This window comes from Abrus precatorius, unplaced genomic scaffold (genome assembly GCF_003935025.1).
Source record: "Abrus precatorius isolate BTA unplaced genomic scaffold, Abrus_2018 Scaffold10, whole genome shotgun sequence".
Lineage (NCBI taxonomy): Eukaryota > Viridiplantae > Streptophyta > Magnoliopsida > Fabales > Fabaceae > Abrus > Abrus precatorius.
The window spans coordinates 3279978-3292731 of NW_020874292.1; the positions used below are offsets into that span (position 1 = coordinate 3279978).

The 12754-nt window shown below is 30.2% G+C and overlaps 2 protein-coding genes across 3 annotated transcripts; one reads left to right on the forward strand and one right to left on the reverse strand.

Moving 5' to 3' along the window:
• Positions 1-759: 759 nt before the first annotated feature.
• Positions 760-3839, reverse strand: LOC113868171 (endoglucanase 13-like). The gene is made up of 5 exons (XM_027503760.1): positions 3642-3839; positions 2887-3300; positions 2718-2804; positions 1145-1579; positions 760-1074 (listed from the first exon to the last, which is right to left on the reverse strand). Exons 1-5 carry the CDS (start codon positions 3837-3839, stop codon positions 760-762), a joined length of 1449 nt encoding a protein of 482 aa, XP_027359561.1.
• Positions 3840-7469: 3630 nt separating this feature from the next.
• LOC113852402 (cycloeucalenol cycloisomerase) lies at positions 7470-12211 on the forward strand. 2 transcript variants are annotated; one of them, XM_027482628.1, is made up of 8 exons: positions 7470-7591; positions 7690-7820; positions 7898-7981; positions 8082-8123; positions 9530-9640; positions 9718-9909; positions 11524-11621; positions 11789-12211. In XM_027482628.1, the coding sequence occupies exons 1-8, from the start codon at positions 7576-7578 to the stop codon at positions 11979-11981; spliced, it is 867 nt and encodes a 288-aa protein (XP_027338429.1). In that variant the 5' UTR covers positions 7470-7575; the 3' UTR covers positions 11982-12211. The 2 variants fall into 2 exon arrangements, with proteins under 2 accessions (XP_027338429.1, XP_027338430.1); XM_027482629.1 differs by having other exon boundaries at positions 7514-7591; positions 7683-7820; positions 8082-8127; positions 9534-9640; positions 11789-12158.
• The last annotated feature ends 543 nt before the right edge of the window (positions 12212-12754 follow it).

The window sequence follows — 12754 nt, forward strand, 5'->3', positions numbered from 1 at the left end:
TTTAATTATTTTAAATTTTCTATTTTTTCTTTTATTTATTTAATTAATTGATCACATTTATGTATTTAAATTTAATTATTTAATATTTAGAATAGCATATCCTTGTTGATATGAAAACATTTTATATTACTTGATAATAACTGTACACTTTGTGACTCTATCAAAAGTTGCTACAGAACAATATTAAAATAGGTAAGAAAATAATACACATAAAATAACAAGTGTTCCAAAAAAAAAAAAAAAACTTAAACAATGGTTAAAAAAAATACATAATATTTTAGTTAGTTACCTTCTCACTAAGATTAAAAGTGTTATTTTCTAAAAATAATTAAAACTAAAAAAACTGAGAAACTAAAATCAAATCACACAAATACCTTATATTCACAATGTCTTCTAATTGATTAACAGTATAAAATTTTTACCCTAACAACGAACCAAAATTTAATTTTATAAAATAGCATTTAAAAGTAAAATAAAAAATTTTAAATAAATAACTTTATTTTTATAAAATTAAAGACTAATTATTTTTCTTAAAAAAAATAATTAAAATATCCAACCTATACAGGCTCAAATCAATCTTGTGAAGTTTTAAGCTCTTGTGATCTGAAAAAAAATGGTGCAAATTATTAAAACGAAAAACAAAATAAACTATAAATCTAATAATCTAGCAGGAATCTTGAAGTACAGTAAAAAAAACTGCCACATATCAATCGAAGTGACCATTCATTTTATTAAGTTTATGAGAGTAACAATAAAAAATTAAGCTAAATGAGCAAAAACACCCACTAAAGGGGCAACACTAACAGTTGTTGGCTCGGCAAGCTGGAAATCATTCCTACTATCTTGGTAATTATCATTTTGATCTGGGCTCACAACTGCACCTTCATGTATATTAGGATTTGGTGCGTTCTTATTGAACCACGCCTGAAACCCTTCTTGACATGTTACTGGTGCGCTATCTTTTTTTATTGATACTATTGATGCTCCTCTGTGATGAATTTGTTGCGGATAATTTGACCCATATCCCACCATGTAACTCATATTTTTGGGGTTAGAACCCAATATGTAGTCCACCTATTTGTCATAAAACAAAATGACATTTAATCATCTGGTTTATAAATAAAAATAAAGTTTGGTGGATTACCTGAGATCGGACAAGAGAGGTGAGATCAGAAGGAGTAACAACGGTTTCATCACAGTGGAGGGACACGCCTTTTGAAGATAAATATTTGGAATAAACTGACATTACAAACGTAGCAGTAGAAACATATTGGTTATTGTTCCATGGCAAAAACCATAACAGACCCCCTGGGGTTTTTTCAACATTCTGGCTTGATTTCTGAGCACAGGAGCATATGAATTTCTCAGCCTCTGCCTTGTACTGATCCCAGATCCCCGAGGCCTTCACTCTTCCTTCCAAAACAAGCTTTGCGGCAAGAACATGCGCACCCACGTACTTGTCATCCCAACTAAACACTGTTCTGACACCGCCAGGGTTGTTCGATTCTTGCAAGTAATCAAGGTATGTCTCCCTCTCGCTCGCACGATGAAGCCAAGCTGCTGCCCATAGCAATTCGTCCTGTTTAAACAAATAAATGCCCACATTTTATTTAGCCAATACAGTGTTCACCATTTAATTTCACCCGCTCTTAGAATATTATTAAAATTAAACCTTTTTTTTCATTTTTAAATATTTTTTAAGGATGATTGTTTTCAAGTTTTATTAAGTAGACTTTAAATAGGGTTTGAATTACCTAATTGTTTTAGTAACTAATTTTTTATTTAAGACACAACACTTATTAAATAAAAATATAAATATAAAGTATTTATAAACAATAATTAAAAATATTAAATCTCATCATAAAATATAAATTCAATTTTTAAATATAAATGTATTTAATTAATAAATATTTTTAAAATTAGTATTTATGTAAAAATAAAATAAAAATAAAAATATTGATATTTGTTATTCAGTTTGGTTTTATTTTAAAGATAAAAATAAAAAATCGAATCACATTGTAAAAGAATGTGTAGTCTTTTTAATTTTTATTTTTATTTACTGATTTGAGAATTAATTTTAAACACTTCTAATAATGATGTCTATACTACACTAAAATGAGTTTTTTTCTTTAATTTAAGAGAGTAATTTTAAGATGTATACAAAAATAATTGTATATACTATTAATTTTAAAATATTTAAATAATAGAATTGCATCAGTAAATAATAATTATTACTTATTAAGTAAATTTAAATATATTTTTAATTATAATAAATCTAATTTTATTTATTTATTTTATCCTATTTTTATTTTTGTAAGTTTTAAAATTTTAAAAATGATAATTATTAAATAATGATATGCTATATAGATAATTATATAACTTCTTAATAGCTGTAGATGTAATATATTTATTAATATATATCACGTCAATTTTTAATGATGACTGAAATTATTTTATACAGTTGCAAGAAAATATTATAATAATTTGATTACACAAAATCAAATTTATAGAAAAACAATATATTTAAGTTTTAATATGAAAAGATCATATTGTTGTCTATTATGTATTTTATTTTCAAATGCAATAGTTATATATTTTTATTATGAAGTGATACTCGTGTTGTGACAGATACGATTCTGATTATAAACAATTCAATGTCTCAAAATGCATATGATCGAAGAGATGTACTGTACTACCCCAAGTAACATTTTCCTTACCTGATATCCACTGCTGGAATATATTTTCTGTGCTTGTGGGATGCTATTTGAATACACGCCTTGATGATTGCGTGCGAAGTCAAACAACTGCGACCAAAGAAGAAAGATGAAACAGTTGTATGAATGATATGGACTCGAAACAAAAAGAAAAGAAAAAGAAAAAGCATACTTGAATTGCATGTCGTAGCAATTGGGATGCATATGGTTTGTGAACAGATCGAAAAGCTATGGAAGAAGCAGCCAAAGCAGCGGCAGTTTCAGCAGCAAGATCAGAGCCTGGATGCTCATCGTCGATCCGATAGGAGTTGCGCGGCGTTGCCATGTCCTCTGGCCTTTCCCAACACGAATGGTCTGAATCAGGGTCACCAATTTCACCATACAATACGTTAGCTTCTGGGTGTGCTTTCATCAAATAATCTGTTCCCCATTTTATGGCATTCAGTGCATTTGATAGCTCTGATTGCCGTGCCAGTTCATCCTTGAACTCTATTGTGCTCCATGCAAGCATCGTTATCGTAAACGCCAATGGAAACCCTAGCTTCAGGTTGTCCCCAGCATCGTAGTACCCACCCGTTAGGTCAATCTGTGAGTTTACGTTTTTGTCAATTCAAATCCATTCAAAAGAAAAGTAAAAAAGAAAATTATCAAAAATCACAATGAATGTATGTTAAAAATATTTTTTATGTTTTTTTCTAAACTAGGGTAGAAATTGGTTAGTTTTTTTTTTTATTAATTTTCTTTTTGCTAAAATAATATTACTCTTCAATTAGGAAAGCATAAAATGAAATTAATGAGAAGAGAAATAGGAATTTGATTTTATCAATATGAAAGATCTCAAATAATTATTAATTTCATTGGAAGAACCATGGAAGAATGGTTTTTTTTTTCAACAACGAAGAAAAATGGATAATAGATTAACATTACATTAGCATCATGGCCATCGGTGAGCCCTGAATCTCCTCGCCAGTTTACCCTCTGATTGGGAGGCAACTTCCCTGAACGTTGACCCTCGAAAAACAACAAAGATTTTTTGAGCGCCATTTGGTAATCAGCGGAGACCACATTGCGAATTTGAGAAGAACAGAAAAGGACAACAAAGATAAAGACCCTGCTTAATGCCATCACTGTTGAGGTACTCTAAACAAAGTAATACTAAGTGCTACTTAATAATTTGTTTTCTAAAGAGAGAGTCTGCATAGGCATATTTATAGGATCAACATATATTTTTTTTTAATTACCAAATTAAATAATCTTATTAGTTGTCTTAATTATATATTATTAATTTTCAAGTTGACTCGAACAATTTTAAATCATTTTACTGTGTATGTCTATAAATTATCTTAATTACTAAATGAAAAAATAATTAAATACTTTTTATATTTTTAAAATAATAAATACATACATATATTTATTTAGTGCTTACTTTATTAAGTAGCAAGAAGATCATTAAAAATATATGCAGAAAGATATAGCATTTTTTTAAATCCAGCTGCCATCAAATATTTTTAATTATCAAATTAATAAATAATTAAATATTTTTAAAATAATAAATATATGCACTTTTTATTTAATACTTATATTATAAAGTAAGAGAACCATTATCATTATTATCAGTATATAATAAATTTTTATTAGAGTAGTTTAAATCATTCTATCTTTTATATAGCTGTAAATTCTCTTAATTATTCAATAAAAATTATTAAATATATTTTAATTTTTTAAAATAATAAATATATAATTTTTTATTTAATATTTTATAAATTAATAAAATATTATTAGAAAGATATGTAGATGGATGTAGTAAAATATATTCTTTGATTAGAATATTTCTTATTTCTCTAACCTTGTATTAGTATATATGCCTACAAATTCACTTAATTTCTAAATGAATGAATTATGAATTATTTTATATTTTAAGATAATAAATGTATAAAAAATTTATTTAATAATTACTTTATAAAGGAATGGAAAAATTGTAATTATAGAAGGATATTTGTTGGACGATATAAGAAAGTTTAATTAGAATATTTTTAAATTCTTCTACCTTGAATGCCAGCAAATTTTCTTAATAACTAAATAAAAAATAATTTACATTTTAAGACAATAAATATATCTATTTTTTATTTATTACTTACTTTCTCAAATGCTCCTAATTATTATTTTTGTGACAATAAATGCATACATTTTTATGTATAGTTAATTTATATATAAAGAGATGGAAATATTATTTTAAAAATATGATTTCTAATAAAAATTATATATAATTTTTTATTGTGTTCTCTTAGACAAACATTGGAAAACAATATTTATTAATTAATAAATTCAATTATATTCCTAGAAATAGAGAAACGTGTTTATAAAATTAGAAATTTTGTATTGATTAATTGAGAGTTTAATTTTTTATATATAAATACATGTTAATGACTGAATAATTTTTGAAAACTTAAGTTCTTAATAATGTATTGATTTTATTATTTCTATATTTAATGAAAGAGAAAGTATTGAAATAAAAATGAAGCCTCATCTCTAATGAATGCTATATTATAAATTTATTAAGAAACGATTGAAAAACTTAAAAATTAAATAGAAAAACAATGAAAGATTGTAATAATGATTAATTACATGAGTTAATAAATTTTATTACTACAAATTTATTATGAAACATCCTTGATTCAAAACCTTTTGGATAATATTAACAACGAAAAATGTAAAATACCAAATTAATATCAATTAAAATATTAAAATTGACTATATAGAAAAAAGATAGTAAAAGGAAAAAATTTAAAATCAAATAAATAGAAATAAACAATCATGATCAGTCTAAAAAGAAGATATAAAAAAACTAATATTAAAAGAAATTTAATTAAAAAATAAAAAAAGTTAAAAAAAAACTTACATAAAAATGATAGAGAAAACCAAAATATGTGGAAAAAAAAAAGAGAACAAATTATTAGCTGATTTAATTTAAAAAAATAAAAACTTACCATAAAATAAAAATATATAAAAATTAAAAAGTTAAACACAAAGCTTTAAATAAATAAGAAAAAGAGGTTTGAATACTTAAATCACATTGATAGATATTCTTATATAAAAAAAACTAGATAGAATGGTTAAAATATAGATAAAATAACAAAAAGGCATACTAAAATACAATTAAAAAAAATATACTATTGCGAATCAACTAGTAAGAAATTACAATTGTGTTTTGTTGCGCATAGGAATTGATTAATACAGTAATTAGTTTAATATTAAATTAATTGATCATATATTCATATGAACATAATATTTATTAGTTTTAGTCTCTACATAAAAATAATCTTTATATATAAACTAGTCCTTATAATTTATTGTTAACACAAATAATTAAAATAATATATAATTATATAGAAGTTTTATTCATAAAACTTAGGGTATGCAAAGTGCCATAACACTAAATGAGTCTCCTAAATTATTCTAAGACCATAACACTAAATGAGCCTCCTAAATTTCTCCCAGAAACACTCGAAAGATAGAAAAATAAAAAGTATTGATAGATCAAGTCATTGCAAAATCCAAAAGCAGTTACCAACGGTCATCAACATTCACTATTACACAAAGGAGATCGTGGACGCTAACGGTTACGAAAGAAGCCCCGACCAACAATACGATCACAAGCAATCGTGGATAATGGACATCAACAGTTGAAGTTAGTTACTAAGAAGTGCCCGCAAAAGGAGGAGAATGGTAGTGGTCTTCCTGCCTATAAATACTCCAAAGCGCCATTTTACAAAAGACGACTTTTTGCACCATGAACCTGCACCTAAATTTCTCTGCACACTGAAACCCTGCACCGTGTCAGACACCAGTTATAAGGCGATTCACAGTGGCCGTTATTCGCTGTTGTGAGGAGTCGTACGTTTACATTCACGCACTTTTTCTGCAATTTGCTTTCTATTTAGCACATTGCTGTAAAAAAAACTTCTACGTTGTGATTCAGTTTTACACGTTTCATATTCACTATTCTTCCTAAATTGTTTAATTTGCGACGTCTATTTTACTGTTATGTTAATAACACACTTAAAAGAACTTAAAGAGAACTTAATCTAGTCTCCAGATTGATCTTTAGTTACAAATAGTCATTTTTCACCATAAATACCCCTAAATAGCATCCGCGGTGTGTTTGTGTTCAATTCGATACTTTTGCTTGTTGAAATGACATCAGAAAACATTTTCTTCTCTTTGTTTTCATGATAGGCTTAAGCAACCAAAATTAAAATCGATTTCTTTGTTGGATTTACTAGAATTGCAGTGGTAGCGACGAGACCAGCCTTCTTCCCACTGAAAAAAGAGAGAGAAACAAAGGTTATAGGTTCATAATTAGAAAGGCATACCTACACGTGGATGCATAAGAATAAATGTAAACCCAAACTACAGTAATCAACTCAACTAAACTGTATTTTTTTAACTCAAGATTCAAATCAACTAAATAAATTTAAAGTCGACTTTAGCCAAAAATATTATTATCTTAATTTTGATTCATTTTGGGCCTCGAAGCCCAAACCCGATGACCCACCTGTTTTCCCTCTTGTTTATATTAAAAATAACGTTTCATTTAAAGTTATTAAGGATGATTTGGCAGTGTAATTCCCGTCATTTAATTCCTCTTTCTTTATACACAACAAATTAAATTTTTACTAAAAATAAATGAATTGTGAGGTGCTGGGGGAGGGTTTGCATGTGACTTTAAATAGATCTGGTCCTACCTAGATCGACGCGACATTCGGGAGATCTCATCTGATATCAATCATCGTATCTCTACTGTGAGGAGTCAAAAGACAGTGCCACTCGTTCCTTCCGTAGGCGTATCGAAGCAGATCTAATGCCAAAAATGACTGGTAACAATTCTTTGTCTCTCAGATATCAAATATCAAATCTCAGATTCAGATTTCATTCATTTATTGATAAAATCCCTCACTCACTGTTTGGCTTACAGCTTCAGCTTCACCCAGCTTGTGGTTGGCTCAAAACCCCAGCAAAAGATGGGGGGAACACTTTTTCCTTATGTACACCCCTTTCTGGCTCACCCTCTGTCTCGGCATTGTCGTTCCCCTCCATCTTTATGAGGTTCTCCTTCCCTTTCTACCTTTTTTGTTTTCTTTCTTCCTATCTGTTCCCTAAAACGACGTCGTCTTGTTTCCCAGAGCTTCACCGAATTGGAGTATCTGCTTCTAGGATTGATCTCTGCTGTTCCTTCTTTCGTTATTCCGATACTCTTCGTTGGAAAGGTTTGCTACATTTCCTTATGCCGCAACAACTAATGCTGATGCGGTCCATGTGAGCTGATCGTGCTGTGATTTTTTTCTTTTGTGATGTCGAATTTTGCAGGCTGATCGAGGCGTGGCTTTGAAGGATCGTTACTGGGTCAAGGCAAGTGTTTTTCTGGAGTAAAACTTTACAAATATTTGTCGTTGTTGCTTTGCATTATTAGTTTAACCTATGATTGTCATTTAATGATGTTGGTGCTTTATTTTTTAGTTATACTTTTTGTTTGAGTAATTAATAGTCATTGCTGGCCATACCCGGATCGGCTATTACCTTATCTAGTTTTAGATCAAAGGGTTTAATTTGCTTGTGTGGCTTATAACACTCAATTCCAATTCTTCTTCCTCCCTTAGGTTAATAGAGGCCTATCTAGAACTACAACTACAACTAAGCCGTTATACATCAAATGCACATTTTGGATTTTCTTTTGCCATCCATCTTGTTTCTGCTTTTTAATCTTCATTGACTGAAACGGTATGCATCCAAATTAGTAAAACGAAAAAGTAGCGGCCTGTCATTTTCTGTTTCCATTTTCATTGAAAATAAAACAGTGACGATGAAAACATGTTTGACCAATTTTATGAAAATGTCTTCCTTGTAAACATTTTGCATGTGAGACTCAAATTTGAACACATGGATAAGTCATTTTCAGTGTTTTATGTGTTAAGATTTGAAGGGATATGAATCCTCTACAATTTTGGCACGAATTGCAGACCTTACACTCTGTTTGCTGGCTTAAGCGAAAATGCAGCATCCTGCTCTCCCCACCCACACCCACACCCAGCCCTCTTCCCCCTCTCCCTCCCCCTCCCAAGAGAAACCCAGCCCCTCTCCCCTCTCGCTCCCTCCCTCCTCTCCTCTACACTACATGTTGCAGTTCTCTCCAAAACTATAGAGAATCCAAATCCGATTTGAAGACAAAAATGAAAGAAAATGTGGTGGCACCTTCATAACTAACATGGAAGTCTCATTTAATTGTTGTTGGTAACACATCTCTAAAGCCTTCGAGCTTCTGCCCCATTTCTAACTGTTCACATGTGCTTCTCTCCCATGTCCACTAGTAGTGTCTTTTGGTGCTTATTCTTTCTCATCTTCTTTTGTTTTTCTCATTTTTTTTTGTTTGCCTATTCCATTTTCTTCTTCTTCTCCAATTGCAAAATTATGATGAATTTAAGATTATATATTTTTTATTTAAAATTTATTTTTACACTTTGTAGCTTTGTTTTGTTTTGTCTTGGACTGTGGCTGGTGCAGTTTCTTGTCTCTTAATGAAAGCATTTACACTTTGTAGCTTCCTTTTGTTTTGTATTCAGATTCAGTTGTTCAGTGTCCTAAATAGATTTTAATGCTTTTGTATGTAATTTTTGTCCTTGTGTTATGTTGATAAAAAATGGTACTTTCTGCTCTGCAATCATTGTTATGGATCAATCTCATTATAAAACTTATTTGTGTTTAATCAGTTGACCTACTTGCTTTCTAACATATACATATTTATTATTTAATACTGACAGGCAGCTCTCTGGATAATAATCTTCAGTTATGTTGGGAATTATTTCTGGACTCATTACTTTTTCACAGTTCTGGGTGCATCTTATACCTTTCCATCATGGAAAATGAACAATGTAAGCCAAATACCTATAAATTATCTCATATTGAAGCCACAAACTCTCTATTGAATTTTTCTATTTGGCGGTGACAGGTACCACACACAACATTCATGCTCACTCATGTTTGCTTCCTGTTTTATCATGTTACATCGAACATGACTCTGCGCCGATTACGACATTTTACTGCCCATTTGTCAGAAAAAGTTCAATGGGTTACTGAAGCGGCATGGATTCTTGTTTTGGCTTATTTTATAGCATACCTGGAGACGATAGCTATTGCCAATGTATGTTGCGACATACCATTCTGCTGTGTTTTTATTAGTATGATATTTGTTTAGTCATGTGTTTTTATTAGTATGATATTTGTTTAGTCATGTGTTTTTAAATAATTTCATGGTTTTATGGATTGCAATTCATAATTTTTATGTTACAGGGTGTTTAGATATTCATTATTACTTGCTTTTGCATCATGGATTAGACTATTGTTGTTGTCTTGTGTGATGGATCCTCCATCTCTGTATTATGCTAGGCTGGATTCTTCCACATTGTTTTCATTTAATTGAAAAAAACCCTATCTTCATGTAGATATCCCGATTCTTCTTCCCAAAATTTCTTTAATTTTTAATGCATTTTACCCTTGTCTTTCAATACAACTACAGTCTTCTCCTACTAGGTAGGTGTGCGACATAAATTTAACTCCACTTTCTTTTGATTGCTCAAGATATTTTGATAGTTATGACTCATGAATTGGTTTGAATATTTAATTGTTTTTTATAGTTTAGGCATCACAGCATTAAATTTTTCCTTATCCTTTTGACTCCACAACAGCAAAAGTAATTTCCTACTAGGGAGGATCAGCTACATGAATCAAATGACTCCACTGTTTTTTTTGTAGCTCAAGATATTTTGTTTTGTCATGACATGTGAATACTTTTGAATAGTTATGTTGATTGTAATAGTTTTGAGGGATCAAAGCATTTAGATGTTCCTTACTATTTGTTGTTGAAGTCTTTCTGAGGTTTTATTTATGACAAAATCATCCTACAGCCTGAACTTGTATATTTGTCTCTTTTCTTGTTCTTGTTTTTTATTTTGTGGTAAAACACCTGCTGCCTTAATTTCTCATTTCTTTTGTGCTATGGAACCTCCATTTCTTTCTTTGATTTACCAGCCAAACCATCTTTAGACATTTCTCCCTTTTTTCTAATTGATAACTTCATACCTTCTTCCTATCTTTAAAATGATACATATTTTCTTATCAAGATAATGTTCTCTTTTGATAACTCCAGATTCAATATCCGTGAGTGTGGTGCAGATGTACCATTATGCTTAACCTTTATGGTTATATTTTTATCCTGTTCTTGATGCACTTTTACATAGCGTAGCATTAAGTTCTTTCAATTTTTCCCCTCAGATGTCATATAATACTAGTGCCTACATCTTTGTGAAATTTTATACTTTCTCTGTATCACCCAAGCCAACTGACAAGTTTTCTATATTTTTCTTATTGGTTATGAATACTCTTTCAGGGCATATCACCGAGGTGTCATTTGAAACCATTTATTATATTTTTAAAATTTGCTCCATTATTTTATTATGAACAATTTTAGTCAACCTCATTAGTGAGATAAGGCTTGGTTGTTGTTGTTGTTGTATTTTATTATGAACAATTTATTAGTTTGGGAAAGCAATATAGAGTGGACCAGTTATGCCTTAATTGTTTTGCTTACAACTTCAATTTCTATGGTTGATATGGTTTCAGTTTTTGTTTTATTTCAAGATTTAGTGTGTTATCCTTTATGTAAATAGCCCTGGGGAAATGCCAAATTTTATTCTTAGCATTGCAGTTGACCTTCAATATGAAATGCATCTTTTTGAGAATAATGCTATGTATGCAGTTCCCTTATTATCAATTTGTGGATCGGGACTCTATGTACAAAGTGGGATGTTTGTTTTATGCCATCTACTTTGCTGTAAGCTTCCCAATGTTTTTAAGGTAAGGTATCAACTAGCAACTGTTTGAGTTACCTCATTCAGTGTTTTAATTGCCTTGAATATGCACCCCTTTGTTTCTTTGGAAAGTAGTTACATACCCTACCACAAGAGGGGGAATAAGTCTATGTTGTACTAATTTTTGGCGGGGGGATTCATGTAAATATGCAGGATCGATGAGAAACCTGGCGATAAATGGGACTTGCCTAGAATTGCTGTTGATGCTTTGGGTGCTGCAATGCTGGTCACAATAATTCTTGATCTGTGGCGCATCTTTCTGGGACCTATTGTTCCAATCCCAGATGCAAAACAGTGTCCTCAATCAGGATTACCTTGGTTTACAGAAAATGTCAATTTAACTTGAGAGTTATGCAAGGAATTGTAGTTTTCGTTATAGACCAATGCAATCCAAAATTGTAGATTGTTGTTATAGGGAGAATCTGCAGAAGGAAACTTGGACAATCCTTGTACTACTGTTCGCACTACCAAACTCCTGATTAGATCAATTTTATATTTGAAGTTACATCAGGCTGGAGTCAATCGGGTGATTTCATAGTGGTTATTAAAATTAATGACGACCGAGTTCCTTGGCACCTATCCTTTTTACCCCAAGCTAGTGTTTATTAGAAAACTGCTTTGATGTCCCTTGAAGTTTAACTTAATCATCTTTGTCACCAAAAAGAGAAAGGGAATAAAATTTTTAGATTAAAAAGAATTAATTTTTTTATTAAAAGGGGGAGGGGGGGGGAGTCCAAAATTTAAAACTAAAGACTTGAGGGGTTTGAGTTTTTAGGGCAATAAATATATTTTTTTTAAAAGAGAAGCTTATAAAGTTTGGTAAAGGCTATGGTTGAAGTGATGAGTTGAGGAAGAGATATTTTCATGGTTGAGAGTAAGGAGTTGATGAGAGAAAAGTTTGAATGGGTGATGATGTGAGTTGAGGGAAAGAAAGAAGAAAGGTAGAGAAGAAAAAGGTTGTTTTTAGTTGGAGAATGGTGGGTTTAGATAGGAAAGGAAGTAGTGGATAAAAAATAAATTTAATGTGAATTTTAAAGGTTTGGGATGTTTAAAAGAGGGCTTTAAAGTTTTATTGTATGAAAGGTATATTCATATATGAATATGCTTGAATATAAAAGA